Source organism: Coptis chinensis, chromosome 7, assembly GCF_015680905.1.
Source record: "Coptis chinensis isolate HL-2020 chromosome 7, ASM1568090v1, whole genome shotgun sequence".
In the NCBI taxonomy this organism is placed as follows: Eukaryota; Viridiplantae; Streptophyta; class Magnoliopsida; order Ranunculales; family Ranunculaceae; genus Coptis; species Coptis chinensis.
The window spans coordinates 75,486,704-75,509,363 of NC_141462.1; the positions used below are offsets into that span (position 1 = coordinate 75,486,704).

General features: G+C 35.6%; 3 protein-coding genes across 5 annotated transcripts; 1 reads left to right on the forward strand and 2 right to left on the reverse strand.

The window, feature by feature from the left end:
* Positions 1-3,478: 3,478 nt before the first annotated feature.
* SOS5 (Fasciclin-like arabinogalactan family protein) lies at positions 3,479-4,973 on the reverse strand. Its single transcript, XM_086570177.1, has one exon. The coding sequence runs from the start codon at positions 4,849-4,851 to the stop codon at positions 3,604-3,606; it is 1,248 nt and encodes a 415-aa protein (XP_086426303.1). The 5' UTR covers positions 4,852-4,973; the 3' UTR covers positions 3,479-3,603.
* A 493-nt stretch (positions 4,974-5,466) lies between these two features.
* On the forward strand, positions 5,467-12,718 carry LOC147488895 (uncharacterized). 3 transcript variants are annotated; one of them, XM_086570175.1, is made up of 5 exons: positions 5,467-5,821; positions 6,237-6,424; positions 7,588-7,670; positions 8,135-9,785; positions 11,849-12,718. In XM_086570175.1, the coding sequence occupies exons 2-5, from the start codon at positions 6,262-6,264 to the stop codon at positions 12,526-12,528; spliced, it is 2,577 nt and encodes an 858-aa protein (XP_086426301.1). In that variant the 5' UTR covers positions 5,467-5,821; positions 6,237-6,261; the 3' UTR covers positions 12,529-12,718. The 3 variants fall into 3 exon arrangements, with proteins under 3 accessions (XP_086426301.1, XP_086426300.1, XP_086426302.1); XM_086570176.1 differs by lacking the exon at positions 5,467-5,821 and having other exon boundaries at positions 6,021-6,424; positions 11,849-12,189; positions 12,261-12,474; XM_086570174.1 differs by lacking the exon at positions 5,467-5,821 and having other exon boundaries at positions 5,940-6,424.
* A 124-nt stretch (positions 12,719-12,842) lies between these two features.
* Positions 12,843-13,661, reverse strand: LOC147488896 (uncharacterized). Its single transcript, XM_086574514.1, has one exon. The coding sequence runs from the start codon at positions 13,659-13,661 to the stop codon at positions 12,843-12,845; it is 819 nt and encodes a 272-aa protein (XP_086430640.1).
* Between the last annotated feature and the right edge of the window lie 8,999 nt (positions 13,662-22,660).

Consider the following 22,660-nt stretch of genomic DNA (forward strand, 5'->3'; position numbering starts at 1 on the left):
TGGAAGTTTGAGAAAGAGGGGACTGATATTACGATGAGTGATATAACTAACAATAGTAAGGGGTCTCAGTTGGACCTTTCGACATCAATATTATTGGGTTTGGATGATAATAGGATTTGTAGGTAGGATAAGCGTGATCGAAAAGATATAATTTAGAATCTCGCAAGTGAAATTACATCCGTCTTGAATTGGACTCAAGGACATCAGTTTTCTAGAGGGACAAACTTTCAGTGTTTTTCCATTACTGGTGGTGGTTCAATTGTGGTTGGATCTCTTGATGGTAAAATTAGATTGTATTTGCCATTACTGGTGGTGGTTCAATGTGTCATGAGTGCCGTCTGGCACGGGCATCAACTAGTTATCAAATAAGGTAAAATTTTATAGGGGTGATCTTTATGGATAGTTGAACACATCCACAAAAAACTAGGTTATAATTCATGTTGTAGGTAAAGTTATGGGACATGGTATAAACTATGGTATAAAAAGTGTGGTAAACGGAACCTATATATATATATATATATATATATATCGGTTAGGCTATAATGACACATTTATATTGTCACCCTTATCTCACACCCCTCCTGGTCCGTCATATCTCATCCTGAGATCATCAGATCTAATTATGCTAAAAAAATATGAAATTTTGAAATTTCAAAATATTTCACATGGGGGTATTCACGTCATTTCGTAACTTCTTCTTAAATCCAAAATTAGATTTCATAGCTTCTTCTCCAGCAAAATTAAATCTGAATATCTGAAGAAGTTGCTATTAGATAATCGCAAGGCAACAATTTGGGATGGCCAACGAATAGTTTTTGTCAAGTTTGCAATAATTTCCCCAACAGATGCTGAGATGGTTCCAACATCATCAATTCACCATTTTAAAGATGAAAAACAAAACGTATAAATATCCACTTTAAATAACAAGATAAAGGTGTGTCGAAAGTCTACCATGTTTTTACAATATATAATATCCATGCTTTGCATCTAGATTATATTACTCGATTCACTAAAGAAGGCAACTCTCTGTCTGGTGAAGCATGAGTGTGTGCGCATTCTGGATGGATATTAGAAAAACGCGCACGCGCTCATGCTTCACCAGACAAAGAGTTGCTTTCTTTAGTGAATCGAGTAATATAATCCAGAGGTATTAGAAAAGCGTGCACACGCTCTGGATGTGTGTTAGAAAACACCAAATGCAACTCAATGCTCATGCTTCATGCTTCACCAGATGCAACTTTTCGAAACCGCAATACCCTCATACACAGCTATTACACCAGATGCAACTCGATTACTAAGATTCGAAACCGTAACTTGGACCAGATGCAACTCGATTACTGATCTTACTTTAATAATCCTTCAACTGATTTTGGAAAGTTTGTACTTGGGTTTCGAAACGAGTTATCTGTTTGCCAAATTCGTCACAATTTGGTTTTACAATGTAACTGTCGTTGTTCTCGAGTTGTTGATCCTCTCATTATTCTCGAATTGATCCAGGTCTGTTTTTTCTCTTTTGTTTTTGAGAAGTTGAGACGTAAAAGATGTTTTTACCCCCACTTTGTTGTTTGAAATTTGGAGTGTTAGATCCGATGATCTCAGGATAAGATCGGACGGTTCAAGAGAGGTGTGAGATTAGAGTGTCACCCAAAGAGTGTCACTATAGCCAAACCATATATATATATATATATATATATATATATATATATGTGTGTGTGTGTGTGTGTGTGTGTGAAAACCGATAAGTTCAAGTCGGTTAAAATCGGTTAAATTGTAACCTAGTCGGTTCGGGTATCAGTTTGGATAGAAATTAGTTCCGTTCGGTTAGTATAACCCAACCAGTTCCGTTAAAAAAAATATAAACTAATAAAATCGGTTCGATTATCGGTTTAGTTCTAAATCCAACCCAAACCAACCCGTACACACTACTAAAAAATACCATGTATTTCTTCATATATAAATATATATAAATATATATATGATATACTACGGCATTTCGCCTTGGAGAATATTGTAACAAGAAAAGACCAATCTTTTTAACCTTTAACTTTACAACAGTGTCTAAAAACGCGAACACAATAGCACCAAATATATTGGCGTGCCAAACACAATGACAGTGGAAAATATTAGGGGTGTGCACAAAACTAGCCGAACCGACCAAACCAAACCAGTAAATTTCGGACAATCAATTATTTTTATTAATCGGTTTGGTTTGGTTAAATATATATAAAAACCGATAAAATTGATTTAGTTCCAAATCTGACCCCAACCAACCCGCTATATATATAAATATATATATAATTGATTTAATTAAAAAATATGTAAAAACCGATCAATTCAGGTCGGTTAAATTCGGTTAAATTGTAACCTAGACGGTTCGGATATCAGTTTAGATAGAAATCAGTTCAATTCGGTTAGTATAACACAACTGGCTCGGTTATGGAAAAATTTAAACTGATAAAATCAGTTCGATTGTCGGTTTAGTTTCAAATCTAACCCAAACCGACCCGTACACCACTAGAAAATACCATGTATTTCTTCATATATGATATACTACGGCATTTCGCCTCGGAAAATATTGTAACAAGAAAAGACCAAATGACCAATCTTTTTAACCTTAACTTTACAACAGTGTCTAAAAACGCCAGACCAGGCAATGGTGTAAGAGTATTTTACACCGTGGTTCCACGTGTAGTTTCTTAGAAAAATATCTTAAAACTGAAACTTCCTTCGATTTGATACCCACGTGTCCCTGTACAGTTGCACTTGTACTATAATAAAATCTAATACACTGCACCGTCCGATCACTTACAGCTGATGTTCCTGTCGGCATATAACGTCTACTTCTTCTGCTACACGCTATTTACAGTTTAATAGACTATTTTATCCCTACAAAATTACAAATGACTGAAAAAACCTTTAATTCAGCATTCAAGAAAGGTAAAAAAAGTTGGTGTTGCTTCTTCTCTCCCCTGATTCTTCAATAAATTCAACAAAAAAGAGGTTAAGAAAAGAAACTGAATTAAGCAGAAAAGTTCTGATTTTTTACAGGCATTGAGGAACTCAAGAATGCGCAATGTAGCCAATAAGCCAAAAAAAAAAAAGGTAATCTGCGCACTGCTTAAAGGTTCTGAAACTGAAACTTCATATTTTGAAGGAAACAAAAGAAGGAAAACTTTTTTATTTGTCAGATGGCCTGGGTAATTCACTTTTTTTTTAAAAAACATTTTTTTTTTTGCAGAATTCCCCACTTGGCCTTTTTCTTCTTTGATCGAAAATTGTAGAAATTTACAGATATTCTGCACTAAGAAATCCTTTTTATAGGAAAAGAAGATTTCAAAGTCGTCTCCTTTATCTTCGGTTACTGTAGAAGAAAAAAAACGTGAATTGAACTGAACTGAACAGTGTTTAAAAAAAGGAAAAAACAAACAACCCCTAAACAACAATAGAGTGAACTGGAAACTGGGTAGTTCTTCAAATGTGTACAAGAAAAAGTATTAATTTCGTGTTAAATGCAACAAATTCATTAAAATACAAGAAAAATGATGCTGCTTCTTTGCAGCTATAAATTCAATTCTCACAACAATTAGAAGAGAAAAAAAAATCTCAACATACCAGTACATACAACACTATACAAAACTGAGTCAAGAGTCTGATTCCATGGCTAAAGGCAGCATTCGATCTGATCTTTTCTCCGGACCCTGGTGAATAAGTAGGTGAAATGTTATCAAATCCAGGTGAATACCGAGGCGAAAATGTCTCCGGGGCAGCAGCAGCACCAATAATTCTATTACCAGACCTACTAGTACCACCCGAAAAATCTTTACCAAAATATTCTCTAGGTAATAAAACTCTGGAAACAGCGAAAATTGCAACTGGGTTTTGATCAAAAACAGTTTGTGTAATTGAAGCTTGAACAATACCAGTATCAATTGCAAGTGACCCATTAACTCTACTAATATTTAAAGTAAATCTACCAGCACCCATAACTTCAGTTGCTAATGTTGGTTGCACTGGATTAACAATTGACTCTAATGAACCTAATGGGTAATAAGAATGTAACACATGGAATTTCAAAACAACTTTTTTTCTATCTGCTGGTAATGATTGAAATCTTTCTGTTGTTGGTAAATCACCAAATGCTGAATCAGTTGGAACAAACATTGTTATTCCAGCACCAGCCTCACTTCTTTCGAAATCATCTGTTACACCCGATGCCGTTAACATAGACGCCGCTACGTTGAAATTCTTAGCATCCATTAATACTCTAGTAATATTTAGCCCTAATGGAGGTCTGGTTTCTGATGCCATTAAATCAAACCCGTAAGGGATAAGAAGGGAATTCACTGTAAAGATAGTGACATTGTACGGAACAGTTTTGATCAGTGACAGAAGGGTTATGTTTAGTGATGAATATGAAACAGGTGACCGAATACTCACGGTTCCGCTCGGGTCACGAGTAATGTTAACAGCACCGAGATTACCGTTTGCACGACCTGTAGTTTGGTAAAGAGTAGTGAATAACTTACCGTATGTTGGAATTTGACGAAATTCCGACCATGTGAGGTATTGAAGGAGGATGTGGTAGCGGAGAATATCTGCAATGTTGGATCGGTGAGTTAGATCGGATGAGGAACGGAGAAATGAGTTGGGTACAGCGAGGAGAGTTAAGGAGGAACGTTGGATTAGATCTTGAGATACGGAGGAAGTGGTGAGAAGGTTGTTGAAGTCGGAAAGATCAGGGAAAGGAGAGAGAAGAGAAGTGATGTTGATGGAGAAAATAGGGGGTGAGAGAACAAGTAAAGAAATGAGGAAGAGGGGAGGGGTAAAATGGGAATATGAAATTATAGCCATGTTTGTGTTGTCTGTGGAGTGTGTAGAGTGAGAGTGAAAAGCTGTGAGAGAGAGAGAATTGGGATGTGAGGTTCAGCTGGATGGTGATGACTGATGACACTGATGTTGCAATTTTGAGTGTTGGGTTTAGGGTGGAATATTGTTATTTATTTTTGGTTTACTTTATTAGGTAATAATTGTGACACAGAAACTCAGAAAATGATATTTATTGGATTGGATTTGCATACTTGCATGCAGCAGGAGATACCACCTCACCTAGTCACCTAAACATCCATTTTTATTAATGAAAAATCTAAAGTATAACTCCACGTTTATTTTCTCTTACTTATTTTTCGATTTTATCAGACATTTATATCAAAGAAAGTCAGGGTATTATACATTTATACATCAAATTGATACAGCTACAATTATGTATTGCTCCACCATAAAACGGGTTTGTATTGGGTCGGTCATCAGACTTGGGTCAAAATGAGCACCTTCAATTTCCAGCCCTATCTACAGTTTTGTCGGTACAATCTCTTGGTATATATTATTATTCATCTTGAAGCCGTTGAAGTCTTGAAGATGAGGAAATTTTCTATCTAGTCTCTTATTATACCATTCTATTAAGTCCCTAGCTCAGGTAGCTTAATTTGAAGAAAGAGTCAAAGAGAACTCACAGTGATGGATCATGGAAGTATGGAACACACAATTTTGAGGCCTTTCAAGTACTCTAGCCCGTAACGAACTAGGTCCATAACTACTTTCTAGTCAGTAGTAATGAGTCATGAACCCGAATACAAGTCAAGGCTTTGAAAAGATCAAAATAATGAAAGTCAAGTCAATTGGATACATGTCATTATCTCAGCATAGAAAAGAAGCCAATCCCATATTTGAGGGCAAGCCGCGAAAGAGAAGGCCGGGGAAAAAGCTGTTGGTATATAAATGGCGCCAAAAGTAGAAAATAACTGTGGACAAATAAGAGGAGGAGGTTAGCCTTTTTCTACTTGTCTTGATTCTTTAATTATCCTTCCGTACACGCTAAAATGACACTTATCTACATTATTATTTGTAATTCAAACCTTAGCTTCTCCCTCTTTTTTTCTAGTACACCCGACCTCATTTAACATCCAATAATCATTTTTTTTTTCTTCGAATGAAATAAAGCTATTTTTAGACTGCATTTGATTGTTTCAGAAAGAAAAGAAAAAAAATCGTTTCTTTTATTTCTCTCTCTTCTTTCGTTGAACCTTTTTCCCCTACAGTTTCATGAATAATAATTAATGAAACTGTTTTTTCAATTAAGATATATATCTGTTTATTGAGGAATCTTTATATATTATTTCGTTTGATCATGGTTGGAAAGGAAGGGAGCTGAAATTGTATGGTTGGTTTTGTGAATGTAGGGAGGTTGGGGTCTATTTTTTATCAATGGAAAAAACATTGGACCCGAAAATATCACGTCTTTCGTTCGATAAAGAAGATCAGAGGGGGTGTTTTGGGGGTGTTGTTCATGTTCTTCGTTCTTATCAATGGCATCATGTTAAGAATATGATCCCACACAAAAGGATTGGTGATAGACGGCAAATCAAAGGTATGTCCTCATTTTATTTAAATTTATATATATTTTCCAGTTGCAGCTTAAAGTGAGGCAGCAAGCCGTTACCATGTAGTCGACAGAGGTTATGCAGGGTGATTGAGGGAAGGAATTAATCAAAAGGAAGGTAAGAGGTCGTTGAGGAGGAAGATGAATTTCTTGATTTTTGTCAAACATTGGGGTGTGAATGTGCAAAAGTAAAGGTAAGGTGCTGGAGATGAACAGTTGATAGATTAAAGAAAGCAAGAAGAATTAATGTCGGCAACACAAACTTAAGGTAGTATGAGTTTTGACTACGATGAAGACGAGGAAGATGTTGGGTTGGATCTGGAGGATATTGGAGAGGAGGCATCGACTGACATAAAGGAAGAGTGGGGACAATATGTTTTGAATTTATGACAAAGCGTTACTGGAGAGGTTCTGGGGGGTAAGTGGTTTGGGTAGCGTGTCAGAGAACTGGTGCTGGCGTGGTGGTGGTCGGGCTTTGAGTGATGCAGCTGCTGGCTAAGCCCCTAAATACTGGTGGAGTGGATCAGGACAAATAAAGCTACGACCAAGTGGACACCCTTGTTTTATCAATCATTTCTATCCAACTGAATTATACTTAATCAAGTGAAAGTATATCTTATATGTGGCTATGTGGCTTTGAAACTCTTCCTTAGCATATTCATGAGGGAGTGTATGTGTGTGTGTGAGACTGTGAGAGAGAGAGCTCTAAATTTGTACTAAAACCACCAGTATCATACCCTCTAATTATTTCCTCATTAAACTGTTCTGTACATTTTGTATTTTTGTGTCAAATATGTGTGCATGTTATAAAGCATAAAGAAAATCTGAGAAAGATAATGGACATTAAACTTTATTTTAACAAAGAAATCTTTTTTGTTTTTCCTTTGTCAGGTTTTGAAATAATAATAGAAGCTATATGTAACATTTCTCTGGACTATCAATGGTTTAAGTGTTAGGTGTTAAAATAGTAGATAATTCACTTGTGTGCTTGTTAAGAGGTCTTATTGTTTTGTTTTTGTATTATTGTTGTTGACCGTCGCGATCGATCATTTGATTGGATATTTGGATCATGTTTATGTGATAGTATTGCATACTATTGTTAATTGCATTTTACTGTATGTTCTCATTATTTTTTCCTGTTTTGTTTACAGACATAAGCTATTCAAGATTGAAATCTGATGCCGATACAGGTGAAGCAGAAGTTCTCCTTGGTGCCGAAGTGGAAGACTTAACCGTGAGTTACCTATACCGCTCATTGTTCGCTGTTGTTGGAGTTAAACTCAGAATACTTTGCATCCCAAGTATGGGAGGATAATATGCAAGTATCTTTTTCTGGCCGGGTTTGATTTCACTTCCACTTTTAGGTTAAAATTTCTCGAAATATAAGCATGTGTAAAAAAAATTCCAAAAAAGTTTCCCATTGCGCTCCTTATGTTATTTTTCCCATTAAATTGTTTTTTATCTAAAAAAGTTCCCACACATGCTCATAAATCTTGAAAGTTTAAACTAGAACATTGGCTTCACTGTGAAATTAAACATCTCCTTAATTTTGTTTTTCATATTTTTATAAAGTTATCCTTAACCTTGTTCAAGTTTACATTAGATCTGTATCTAAGATACTTATTGCTGTAACATTTTCATTATGCATCCAAAGAAGCCATATTATGACAGAGAGTACTTATTATGGATTTTCTACAGATTGGAGACATGTCAGACAGCAGTCCAACCAGGAAAAAATCTCGTAAAGTTCGCTTGAAACGTCAGAAAGCTGAAGAGAAATCTAAAGAACAAGATGGCAGGTGTCCGCTTCCAAGTTACCGCTCTCACTTCGTACGAACTCTTTCCATACACCACTTAGAACCTTCAAGTAATAATCTCCCTGATGAAGTTAGGGAAAATGGCATTGGTCTATGTCAAGCTGATGTCAAGACTACTGAAAGTACATGGGATCCATTTTTCTTGAAATCCCCAGGGATACCAGTTTCTTCCGGTAATGGTTGTGAGCTGTGTGGTACCCCGACTTCCATGAAACACCTGAGTCATGCCCAACTGGATGAGCTTGGGAGACAGTTACTTGGTAATGCACTTCTTCAGAATAAGTTGGACAGAGCAAAAGAATCCTTTTCGCGGAAGAAGTCCATGGATATTATGGAGTCATCTGAAGGTTTTCCACCCTCTCAGCCAACGGAGGCTTTGGATGCCTTGAAAATGTATAATGTAAAAGAAAGATTATTTCACTTCCATTCCCTGCAGGCTCCACGTGCAAAGAGAGGATTGACCAAGTCAGACTCATTTCCTCTTGATGATTCTTCAAGCAGAGAGCCTGTCAAACTGAGGAAACTCAAGTACATCCAGGAGGTTCGGTTCTTTGATGACAGTGCAGTTACCGTTATGAAACCGGATAAAGAAGTTTATGATGATGATCCAACTAGTACAAATTTTACTCCAGACCCATTCGTCAAGGTAAAGAAGCGACGTTTCAAGGATATTAAGCAGAGAATAAAAAATGCAATCAAAGAAAGCCGGAAGGAGGGACCTCATATTTCCATGGATGCCATCTTCCATAAACTGCCTCATGGCAGTATATTTTCTAAAGATGTGAAGATGGAGAAAAATGACAAGTGGAAGGAGTTGGTAACGGATAGAGGTGAGAAAGACAGTCCAGCAAGTACAAATGATAGTAACAGTTCAACGCCCATTCTTGAAAGGGCCAGACTTAACCGCATTAGAAGAACACAATCTCTCAATGAATCACTGAATAGGTATTCTCAGTTGTTTGAGTTAAGCTTTGGAAGAGATACCAAGAAACTTCCCTCCAGCAGTTTGAAGTTAGCAAATGAAAGTGGGGGATCGACATTTGGTAGTATGCCGAAAGCCTTAGGAAGGATTTCATCTTTACCTGATCTTGAGTCTTATTGCCCGCTTGAATGTGATGTCTCTAGGGATGCTCTTTCGTCAAGAACACCAACTAGGCTTCTTGTTGACAGGAATATAATTATAGGAAGCTTAGGTTCAAGTGAAGAAAGCACATCAGGTCTTACTGTAAGTGCAGATAATCACACACAGTTGGATTCGTTCATGGAAAATGGAAAGAACGAGAACTTGGGAGAAGTAGAAAATTTTATTGCACCTGATAATGATCAGAAGGGTTTGATATTAGATCCAAATGGTGATGGAATTGATGCAAAGAACGAGATGGTCAATGATTTGGAAAATGTAATAAGTTGGGAAGGCAATTCCGTTTCTCAAATTGAGCAAGAAATTATAACAGAGTATGTTGCAAGTACCGAGCAGCCTCAGTTGAACCAAGATAATATATTCGGCCTGGAAAAACTTTCATTATCAGCAGGTAGCTTTCTAGTCAAACTACATTCTTTCACTTTGAATTAAACTATTACATTTTGTGTTCTCTCATTCGGAAGAGAGCCATATAATCATTGCAAACTGAAGAGCCGCGTGAGGGCTTAATGCAGTATGAGTTGGGGGGGCGGGTACACCCCTCGCTCAAACTTCTTAAAAAAAAGTTTTTTTTTTTTTTTTTGATAATACTCAAAAAAAAAACTACCATATATATGAATACAGTTTTATTACTAAAACCTCACCGTGAATCGACCAAAAATAAAAATCTATTTCCCCTAACTAACGGAGAAAGCTCATGATCTCTAATTTTATGTATTTTGAGAAACAACACTTTTGGCAAGTGTTTTTCTTTATTTGGAAAAACAAAAGAGATGAAAGAGAAAAAAAATAGTAATAACACTCTCAACTCTCCGTCCCAATAACTCATATGTATATTTATTGGTATGTTTTCTAAACCTTAATTCCCCAATCTCTTATTCTTTTTAGTTTTTGTTAATGAATTTTTAATTATAATTCAATTTTGTATGTAATGAATTCGATCTATCGAAATTTACTCGAGTCCATTACAATTTTAATTTGTTGCATAAATTTTTTTGATTGTCAATTGTAGTGAATTTATTACTTTTGAATCTACTTAAGGCAGTGATTGGAATTTCAGAATTGAATGAAAATGAAAACAATTAAAATAAACGCTAAAGTGACGACAAAAAAAATGTACTAGCAAAGGTCTAAACATATACAGATTTAAAAACAATGGTGGGATCATAAACCATGTTGGCAAAACAAACTAGCTTGAAAATTGGGATCATAAACCATGTTGGCGCAACAAACTAGCTTGAAAATCCAAATTTTGCTTACCCACTATAGATTTTTGACAAAGCTGAAAACATGGGGATTATATTCCCAATCTAGAATTTGTAAACGCTTTGTAAGTCCGTAGAACACTATTTTTTGCTATTAATATTAATTACTTTTTAGCCAAAAAAAATGTCTAAACATTGTACAATATTCTTTATTGTGCCCTAAGTTCTTATGTTTTTTCCTAATGCCTTTTGGACTATTTTCCTTACAATTCCAAAGAATTCATTGCTTTTTTTCATTTGTGGAATTTTAAAGTGGTTTCCATAAGCATATATATTTGTAAGAAGCATATATTTGTAGGCACTTTTTTCCCAAGTTCTTAATTTTCCAAAGCTAAATGTCCGTGTATTTATTTATTTTCTCCTAAATCATTTCATTAAGCAATCTAGTCTTTTGTAATTCCAAAATTTACATATCTTTTGTGATGGGATTCACTTTTAAAAAATATGCAAGGGAAAACAAAAATTCTACAAATTGGGTGTTATTTTATTTTAGTATTTTTTTATAGTGACTAGTTGTGGCTCACCCTCACCCAATTTTCTGGCTCCGCCACTGGGCGAATGTGGCTCTTAATTTAGAATTTGAAGTGGTAGCTCTAATAGCTAAAAATAAATTTGTTCTAATAGCTAAGTTAAAATAATAATTCACTCAAGTGGTAGTTGATTGAGTCTAGGTTACTTGATATTTCATATTGTCTCACTCAGGTTTCAAACCAAGGAATGTTTGAAGATGCTCCGAGCGATTTAATTAATGCTTCACAAAATAGCTTTATCGTCTTTGATTATGATTCTGTCATGATGGCTGTCTAACATCATTACTCCAAGTCTCATGATTTGCATACTGCAAAGTTCCAGATTTAAATATTCAAGCAATATATGATTTGCTTAATAAAAAGCAAACAAGAGAGTTAATTGTCCCGACTCCTGGTTACTTATACAATCTCATCAAGAACAGATGTGTTGCTTAAACAAATTTTAGCTCCAGTTGGAAATTTTTCCTGATGGACAAAATCTAAACCAAATTAGTTTTAAAAGGGAAAGGTTTCTATACTTGAGGTTTAGGTAGTTTTATTGTAGAGACAAATCTTTGCTTCTTTGTTGTGCTTAATGAACCATTTTCTTTGCTGACTACTCCTAGAACGATGTTATGTTAAAAGTTCCAATTTTATTGACTATGGTTAAATGGAAACAGGTCCAAAATCAAACCCGACGCAAATCCTTGTTGATGAGCTGGTTTCACAGGAAAGCATTCATGATCAGTCTGTTATGGATGCCTCTAGTGGAGCTATTAGTAATGCCGAGACCAAGAAAGTAAAATCTCCTAGAAAGGATTCATATACTGATTTGCTTGTGCAAGTAGATAAAAAGGATGAAGCTGACTTCAACTACGTAAAAGACGTGCTGAAATTATCAGGGTTTAGTGTGAATGAGTGCCTAGGAACATGGTTTTCACCTGACCAGCCGGTTGATCCTTCTTTGTTCGAGGAAGTGGAGACTTGCTCGCCCGTTAAATCCGACTGTTCTGGAGATGAGGTTGGCAACAATTACGACCACCAGTTTCTATTTGATATTATAAATGAGGTGCTAATAGAGATATATGATAGATCATTCACGTACTGGCCCAGGCCTTTGTCCTGCACCTGCCACATCCGTCCTCTGCCAACAGGATATCATGTTCTTGAGGAGGTATGGACAACTATTAGCTGGTATCTCAATTCACAACCAAAGATGGAGCCATTAGATTATCTCGTCGTTAGAGATCTCTCCAAGAGTGATGGATGGATGAACCTCCAATTTGATTCCGAGTGCGTGGGGCTTGAGTTAGAGGAGATGATACTGGATGATCTTTTGGATGAAGTAATTGCTGCTTAAGCCCAACAGTATTCTGAATATGTCCCTCTCATACAGAGTGTTTCGTTTTCTAATTAATTTCTTGTAATATAATTCTTCTAGATAAATTATTTTTGCTAGGAGAAAGGAAATTTTGTCATTCGTGGATTTAGTTGTCACAAGACACGGTATTGGACTCTATATACAATGTGCATCAAGTAGAAAGTGACCATATTTGTTATTGTTGTTTTTAATGGATGCACAAACGTACCTGGTTTCATTTCCTTTTTTTCGGTTTGAAAGCTAAGTTTCATTATTTACTTATAAGTCTATATTTACAAAAACCCCAAGCAAAGCTAGGGCTGAAGCAGCAAAAAGAGGTGCACGAAGCAACATACAGAAGAGAAAGAAGGTAAGTAACTTAAATCATCTAAATGCCACGAAGAATTTTCAGCATTAGGATGTTGCCTCCACGTATCCTTCGATGCCAAACTAGCAGCATGAGAAGCAAAGCAGTCAACACATGAATTTCCCTCCCTATAGCACCAATCAATCCTGTACTCTTCAAAGTTGTAAAACAAAGAAATAATTTCCCTGCTAATTTTCTGCAATATCCAATATGAATCAACCATGGTAGCAGTCATGGACTTGTACAACAATTGAGAATATGTTTCCAATACGATCTTATGGATGCGAAGTCTCACCAACAATTGTATACCATATAACATAGCCAGAAACTCAGCTAAATTGTTAGTGGAATGAAGAATCGAAATCACTGCACCCATGATAAACTGCCCATTAGCCATACGTGGTACACACCCAGCACCTCCAAATCCCGGATTCGCAAGAGCTGCTCCATCTGTATTTAGTTTTGCCCAACCTTCAATAGGTGGATGCCATTTAATGTATATAGAGATTAACTCTTTTTGTACTTTTTTTTCTAAGAAGTCCTTCAAAATTTGCATCTGTCCATGAATCTTCCTGATATAATAAATAAGATTTGGAGCCGTGTGGTTGAAGCGTGAATCATTTCTTGCAATCCAAATAAACCACAACCCAAGTCCTAGCAAGCAAACTTGAATATCCCCTTCATGTTGTTTCCTGACTGTATTAAACATTTGGAAAACTCTTTGTTGGAAATCCTGTATAGAAGAGTAGTTTACGTCTTCAATCATCGAAATGCAATTTGTAGTTTTGTATCACACCATACAGCTTTTGCAAAACTACACTCGAAGAAAACATGAAATGGAGTCTCGGGAGTAATCTCACATAAGGTACACTAATAAGCACCATAAAGTGTGGTTTAAACCCCTTTAGAGTATTTTATTTAGGTCAATTATGTTTATAATAATGTGAATGAATCACTATTTACTCAATTTTGTATGTTTCAGGGTTTGAACATAAGTCAAATTTGCATGGAAATGGAGCTAAGTTGACTGCTAGGAGAATTCCATGGACTTAAGCCAAGAATCAAGAGGAAAAAGCATTCAAAAAGCCAAAGTCAAATAAGTCAAGCAAAAGTCTTTAAAAAGTCAACAGAAATTCAAATGGGTATAACTTTTGACTTGAATCTTATATTAAGGCCCATTATATGTCAAAACAACCGACTCGAGAAGATCTTTCCAGTTATATAAAGCCTGTTTGCACAGGACCAATATAAATGGATAATAATGCTACTACAGTAACACATGCACTTTTAGCACATTTTGGACTTGTATGTAATGTAATAGACTCTAGTGATATTTTTGGCCCATTAACTAACCCACACATGTAAACCCTACTTGAAACATATAAAAGTAGGGTAGCCTCCAAACCCTATAATATCTTATTTTCCTTAGAAGTTCTTCAAGCTTTTTAGTAATAAAAATCATTTCTTTCTTTATTCTTTATCATTCTATTTTCATGTTTATTTATTTGTTATGGAATAGCTTCCAATGACAATGGGATAACACTCTCAATTGGAGAGTTAAATGAAACCCCATAGAGGAAGTTTGATGTTTTGAATCATTGTCAAGTTTTATGCAAGAAAGTTAACACCTTTTGTTCATTAATGATATAGAGATAGAGATTATTAGTGAATGAAAGGTAGTGATGAAATATACAAATTTGATTAGAGATAATGCTTTTGTGTATTTTCACATACTTGTTTTTGGTAGACTAAAGATAGTTATTAAAGAATGAGGGATCATTTCTAATTAGTTGTCTATGACTAATTAGTTGCATAGATTTAACATGCTTGTTCATCGAAGAAATCTTGGGGTGGATTTTAGTTCTCCAATCTCTACCAATATTTCGTATATCTCAATTGCTTTTTTATTTGTTTTTTAGTAGTAGATCTATTTTCATTATCAAAATCAACAACCAAAATATATTTTCTCTTCACTCTAAATCCTCTTCTTTCCTCTTGTTTTGATAAAATTTCAACTTGTTTTTAAAAGAAAAGACAATCGGCCAACTATCATAAAATCAATAAATCATACACTGATCATAGACATGAAAATGAAGGGATGCCAAATGATACACTGTTGGGATGACACCCTACAAGCATTGCCACAAGAAAAATCTGATTCGAAAAGGTAACTTGAGTCTCCACACAAACTTGAATAAAAAACTCTATTCTCCCACGACACTACTCCTGTTATTCACCAATTTTAGACATCCATTATATGCTGACTTAATAGAATAGCACCCTGAACTGGTCCACTTCCATTCCAGTTTTATTAACAAAATCAGTAGGCCAAAATTGGCGTAGCAACTCCAAATTCCATGTTTTGTTATTATGGTTAATAAAGTCAGCAACTAACTCCAAGTCACACGCCTGGTTTTAATGGCATCGGCATATGTTCATTGTCATTTAAAATCCAAACATCCTCCCATGCTTTGATAGATGAACCATTATATTTGCTATGTTCCAAATACCTCCAGCTCTAATCACCCTTCTCACACCACATAGTTGTTTACACATGATGGAATCATTACTTCTAATTTCTGCATTTAGAAATCTTGTTGAATGAAAGTACTTACCCTTCATCTGTATCGCTCACATAGAATTTTGCTGTTGCAAATCCCAAGCTTTTTTTTGCAAACATAATATAATTCTGAAGTTGGAGGTCTTTGATTCCAAGCCCTCCATTGCACTTGGCAGTACATGCCAGCCTCCAAGAAAAATAATGCATCTTGCGTTCAGATGGAGAGTGCCCCCAGAGAAAAGATCTTCTTATTACATCCATACTATCAATGATCTTTGCTGGTAGCAATGTGCATATATGTCACACCCCAAATTTCTAGAAAATTAAAAATAGGGAATTATCCACACCCTATTTCATCTTCTGAAAATCTATGATGAAACAAAACCCTAATAACCCATTATCAACCACGATATTAAAATATGAGATCAAATTAAAACCAAACGAACAACTCTTAATGTACAAATTCAAGAATTTACTAAGCCACTCTATTACATCTGTTTCAAATCAAGACTTTATACTTCATAAAACTTATACCAGTAAGACTCCAAGAGTGAATCCCAATCAAGCGTCTTCATCCGCTGCATTCCACCATCTATGTTCCCAAGAACACACCCACGTTGCAAAACAAAGCAAACATGGGTCAGCTGGTATGAGTAAGACTAAAAATATAAAATAGTTTCATACTTTAATTATTCAAACAACACTTTATATGTACCCATAACTTAACCATTCTCAGCTTGGAAGACAGGTAGTTCCGTCATTTCAACCGGCATAGTTTCTTCTCAAGCAAGTCATCCATTATATTAACTCATTATAATAACTTAGTAATTGAATTAAATCTTACCGATATCCACCGCTGTATAAAGATAGGACAGCGTCTCTACACAAAATATCAATAAGTCCTACCCTCTTGCAAAACAAAGTTAGGTTTCCCAAACCTAAGAGCATCTCTAGGTGGACGCATTCGTGGTCGCATTTTTCAAATTTGAAGAAATGCGTCGGAATTTTCCGGAATTCCAACTCTAGGTGGACGCATTCGTGGTCGCATCACCTGCTTGTTCGCATTCTTGTTCGCAAATTTGGCAATTTAGATGCGGATGCGGCGCGACATTGCAAATGTCGCCCCACAACTTTTTTTACTTTGACCCGACACACACCGCCGCCCACAGTTTTGTCAATGCCAACCTAATGTCGTAGGGTTTTTTTTTTCACTTCCGCGCCACTCCTAATGTAGCGTGGGTTGTTTTCAAATTATACATGGGCAACATTACAACTATCACGCGACAGTGCTAATGTCCGTGGGTTGTTTTTTGGTAATTGAATTTGCGACCACCTAGAGTTGGTCGAAATTTGTGACCAACTTCTTCATTCGCATTCTTCAAATATGAAGAGTATGCTACCACCACCTAGAGATGCTCTAAACATTTAATTTGTACATCTACTTCTCTCACCATAACCATGAGAATATACAATTTGACATAATATATCACCCCACCGTATCAATTATATCACGTTAACAATATTTACATTCCTTCGTAAGAAATCATATGTATCATATCATAATACACAACCAATCATATCCAATAACTCGCTCATACATAAAACCAATATTTTTCTTTAAAACCACTCGTCTATTTATGAGAACGAGAAGAATCACAACCAGGGAGTATATTCATCCCTCGTGAGTATCAACTCACACAAACCACATAAACATTTCTCATAAGAAATCATATACATCATAATATATAAATATTCATATGCAATAACTCTATCACACGTAAAATCAATATTTTACTTTGCTTATATATTAATTATCTCGTTGACTACTTTATTAAAAGACACAGCCCAACCTTTAGTTCCTATTCCACGATTTGCACTACACACATTTGCCAAATCACACATATCTGTGTGCCTCACTCACACCGAGTACCACTACAAGCGTGAGTATCAACTCACACAAACCACATAAACATTTCTCATAAGAAATCATATATATCATAATATATAAATATTCATATGCAATAACTCCATCACACGTAAAATCAATATTTTACTTTGCTTATTAATTATCTCGTTGACTACTTTATTAAAAGACACAGCCCAACCTTTAGTTCCTATTCCACGATTTGCACTACACACATTTGCCAAATTACACATATCTGTGTGCCTCACTCACACCGAGCACCACTACAAGACATATGTCCCAAGCGGGAATATCGCCTCCAGGAAACATATTTTTATCTTGTAAACTCGTAACTTATAAGTCACAGCCATCTCTGGGCTTTCCATACACATAATCATAAAGCCTCATTTGGGCATAACAAAATATCATGTCATTCATGGCACATTTAATGAATACCTTGAGTCATTCCAGCCACATTCAAGGAATACCCATCATGATACTAACAGGTCATTCATGGCACATTCAAGGAATACATTAGGTCATTCCTATCACATTCAATGAATACATATCATATCACTAACAGGTCATTCATGGCACATTCAATGAATACCTTGGGTCATTCCCGCCACATTCAAGGAATACCCATTTACATTCCCGTACATTCAAGGAATACAGCCAACCCGCACAGCGAATGCATTAGTTCCTCTCTAAGGCAGCTTTTCACATAACATCATTAGTCATAAACATTTCATTTCATTTCTTTTCATCAAAGAGGTGTGGAGAGATCTAAAGATGTGGGCGACACATTAAATTTTCACCGGACACTTTTACACCGGATTTTTAACACTCAAGAGTTCTCATTTATTATAATATTTTTATTACAAAACAAACATCGTCTCAAACAATAATTCATTACTAAATATTCCAAACACAATAACTAATCAACTCACTTCATTATCAATTATATAAATCTTAGATATCAAAAAGTTCAATCAGAAATAACGCATTAGTTAAATGTCTCGGGAATACATTTTAAACAACTACAATCACGTACACAATTAAGTACTAACATTGTACACATATAGTTATCACAAGAACTAATAACTAATAACTAATATATATAATATAATATAGTGTAGTGGCTGCATTTTTGCTCAAAGTTGCCTACATATCTAAATCTTTTAATATTGGAATCAACCTTCGTCTTCGTAGTTCTTATCAGCCACATAGTCAAAATCAAACTCCATCAATGCCAATATATATAATTGCATAAAACCACGTCAAATCTTTATTAGATAATTACAAACATGTTTATACAAGTTTTGATAGCATCCTATTATTGGATTTGTCCACAAAATTCAATATGTCAAAAGTCTAAAAAGTCAACATTCAAAAAGTCAACAGTCAAAGTCGACAATCAACATATCATTTTCATGGTCAACAGACTCATGGTCAGCCATAGTTCATAGTTAAGGTCATGGCAACATTATTGAATTGTATTTCTTATATTCTTTCAACGTAAAGAGAAGTATCTTGTTCGTATTTCATTATTCACTCATTATTAATTTTTATGATGTCTAAGTGTCATAACGTCGTATATTATAAAAGACTGAAATATCACATAGTAGTTAATATACGTACACACGTATATGTATACAGGTCTTAGCCTAAAGCCAAGCACCTATCCTAATAGACCTAATCATAGCCAAGTCAAAGGTCTTTATGTCTATGTCTCTAAAAATATAAATCTCGTCACGTGTCTAAAATTTGATAATATCAACGTCAATTCTCTCTTAGAAAATGACGAACCAATTTATACATGCTTCCGCAACATTTTATTATTTGATTTGTCCATACAATTTACAACATAAAACGTAGCACAATTAAACAGTCAAAATTCCACAATCAAAGCCCAAAAGTCTAAACATTTAAAGACTCACTTTGATATATTTTAAGTCAAGTGAGTCGGCCCAAAATAAAATAGAAACTGGCCCCAAACAAAAGAAATAGAAACTGACCCCAACAACTAACTTATTTCGGCCCAACCAAACAAAACTAAAGAATTTAGCCCAAAGAAAACTAAACAATCTAAGGCCCAAGCCCCAAGCCCAACCGAAATAGAGTTGCACTGGTGAGATGGGGAGCACTGGATCCAAATCGCAGTCATCCCCTCCACCATACCAGCTCGGTTTCCGACCACCACCATCCTCCAAACCTAACCGAAAATACTCCCCATAAAAAACCAACAACATTCAATAAAAGCAAAATCCACAAATCATTCAATATATATTCTTCATCAAAACTAGATCTCGAATTCGCGCCGCCATTAACGCCGGATTCAAAGCTTCAATCCGCCCTATTGTCAAGCACCCAATCATCCCCACTACCACCAAACATCATCCCATCAAAAATCAAAACGTAATTCACAACATCAAGATTTAAAATATATATTACTAATCCTAGACTGGCGATCTTGCCGCCATTAATAGTTGTTCAAGCTTTTTCCAAGCTTCAACAGCCCACCCAACTCTCCAATACTCCAACACCCACTACGACTAATCATCTGTCAATCAAAACAACAACAACCATAACCGTATTCAAGTTTAAACTAATGTACAGGACGATTCTGGGCTCACGCCGCCATTAACGGGCCCAAACAAACTTCGACAGTTCAATATCAAATTTCATAGTTTCAACAGAGTTTTAACAATACGACAGACAAGACGCCGAATAAGTAGAAATAAAACGGAAACTTTGGACAGAAATAAATATCTCTGTATACACGTAAAACAACTATAGGTTCAATGAAATAACAAAATAACTACTCACTCGTGATACGCTCTTGTTGCCAGCAAATTCCCAGCAAGAAACCTTCATTTTCTTCTTTGAGTAAAACTCTCTCTCTCCACTGTTTTAAAACTCTTCGTGTAAACTCCTGTGTAAACCCTTTTTTTTTATTCAAAAACCCCTTAAAAATAGGGAATGGGGTTTATCCTCTTTACCTTATCTCTTTCTAATATTTATCATTTTATTTTTATTTTATTTATTTTTATTATTTATTGTACTAGGAAAATATTAAATAAAAACACGGGGTGTTATATGATATGAGTCGGTATTGAAGATAGAACTTAATTGATCAAGGTCAGTCGACCAGCTTTTGATAGAATCTTCGACTTCCAATCAGCAAGCTTATTTTGGAATCTCTGAAGTAACAGAGCAAATTTATGAATGCGACCTCTGCTAATAAGATTGGGTATTCCCAAATAGATCGGCATACAGCTGGTGGATGGTATATTCTGAAGGATTTCTTGAGAAAGTAAACAAGTCTCCTGTAAAGTTTGGGATGATGAAGAATATGAGACTTTTCTTTGTTAATTGTTTGGCCAGATACTCTGCAATATTTTGTCAACAAATTGCTCCTGCATACCACATTTCCCGAAGACAAAGGTTAAGAGATCATCTGCATACATAAGATGTGAAACAACAACACAATGTCTTGCAAGCTTGCAACCATGATTTAAACATTCTCTTTGCATCTTCATAAAATTTAAAGACAAAATCTCCATGCAAAGAATAAAAAGATACGGATATAAGGGGTCTCCTTGTCGAAGACCTCTTGCTGGCTTGAAGAAACCATGAGCAGCTCCATTTAAAAGAATATAATACGACACCTTCTCCACACAAAACATGATGTGGTTAATCCAGTCCATAGGAAATCCAAATTTGGTAAGCACAACTTTAAGAAAGGACCATTCAATTTTATCGTTTGCTTTTTGCATGTCAATCTTTAAGGCAAAATACTTGGATTTCCTATTACCATGACCCCTAATTTTATGGTAAAACTCATTTGCTAGAAGAGCATTGTCATGGATACTTCTTTGTGGAAGGACAACTTTTTGAAAAGGACTGATTATTCTCCTAAGAATAGGTCTTAACCTATTGACAATAATTTTTAAAATTAGTTTGTACACAACATTGGTTAAACTAATGGGGCGAAAATGCTCAGGGGATGTAGGATGTGAAAATTTTGGGATTAAGGCAATGAAAGAATGGTTTAGCTAAAGTGAAAAGGTTCCTTGGGTAAAAAAATCTTTTGACCGCATCACAAACATGTGGTCCAACAAGGTGCCAGAAATGGTGAAAGAAAATTGCTTGGAAATTGTCTGGCCCAGGAGCCTTGAAAGGATGCATTCGTTGTAAAGCGAACAAGATCTTCTTATTATCAATCCTTATTATCAATCGGCTTCGCAATACTATGATGATCAGCAGTTGACAAGGCCAGTGTCTCAATATTTAGAATCTCATAATCAAGCAAGGTTCAGAAGTAGTCATTAAATCTGCAAAAAATTCTGTCAATTTATCACCAATCTGTTGCCTTTCTGTGAGTATAGCACTTGTAGGGTCTCTAATCCGGTGAATGGAAGATTTTTGTTGTCGACATTTGACTAAAGCATAAAAAAAAATTGGTGTTCAGATCACCCAACTTATACCAGTCTGAGCATGATTTCTGTCCCCAATGAGTAGCTTGTTGAAATAGTAGATCATTGTATTTCTGAATTAGCGCTTGTTTTTCCTCAAACAAATCATCTCCTGGGTCGTTGTTAGTAGGGATACAATATTGAATCTGCTCAAGTTTCTGCTGTGTCTCCTTCATTTTGGTATCTAAATGTCCGAAAATGACGACATTGCTTTAGCTTGTTGCACAATCTGAAAGAAAGAAAGCCCGCTACATCGACTTCGAATGCCAACTGAACTTGATCTGTACAACTCCTATCTTGTAACCACATAGCTTCAAATCGAAAAGGTCTTGGGAGGTGATTTTGTTCAGTGCAAACTTTGATAATCAGGAACTTATGATCAGAAGTTATTGACATTTGATGGTAAACTTTTGTATTCACAAACTGCAACATCCAAGCAGCATTCACAAGAGTTCCATCAAGTCGTTTCCATATTCTCTTTCGCCTAACTTGTTTATTGGTCCATGTAAAAATGTTTCTAGTGAATCCCAAATCAATCAATTCACAAGCTATAATCATATCCAGAAAAAGCATAGCTTGTACATAGTTAAATGGCCGAGCACCCCACTTTCCTGTGTGAGTTGTTACTTCGTTAAAATCCCCCATCACCATCCATTTTTCATCATTTTGTGGCTTCAACATAGGTAAAACAGACCATTGCATCTTACGAATAGCCAATTTGGAATTATACACAAGACAAAAAAACTTGTCATCTTTCCCATTCATAGTTAGATCAACATTACATTGAATAAACGAACTATTTGAGCCCAACACTTCCAAATTCA

Bases quoted from the DNA above. Each gene is read 5' to 3' on its own strand.
- SOS5 (XM_086570177.1), bottom strand. From the start codon at position 4,851: ATGGCTATAATTTCATATTCCCATTTTACCCCTCCCCTCTTCCTCATT.
- LOC147488895 (XM_086570175.1), top strand. From the start codon at position 6,262: ATGGAAAAAACATTGGACCCGAAAATATCACGTCTTTCGTTCGATAAA. The intron at 6,425-7,587 runs GTATGTCCTCAT...TTTTGTTTACAG, and splicing joins TGATAGACGGCAAATCAAAG to ACATAAGCTATTCAAGATTG. The intron at 9,786-11,848 runs GTAGCTTTCTAG...AAATGGAAACAG, and splicing joins AAAACTTTCATTATCAGCAG to GTCCAAAATCAAACCCGACG.
- LOC147488896 (XM_086574514.1), bottom strand. From the start codon at position 13,661: ATGATTGAAGACGTAAACTACTCTTCTATACAGGATTTCCAACAAAGA.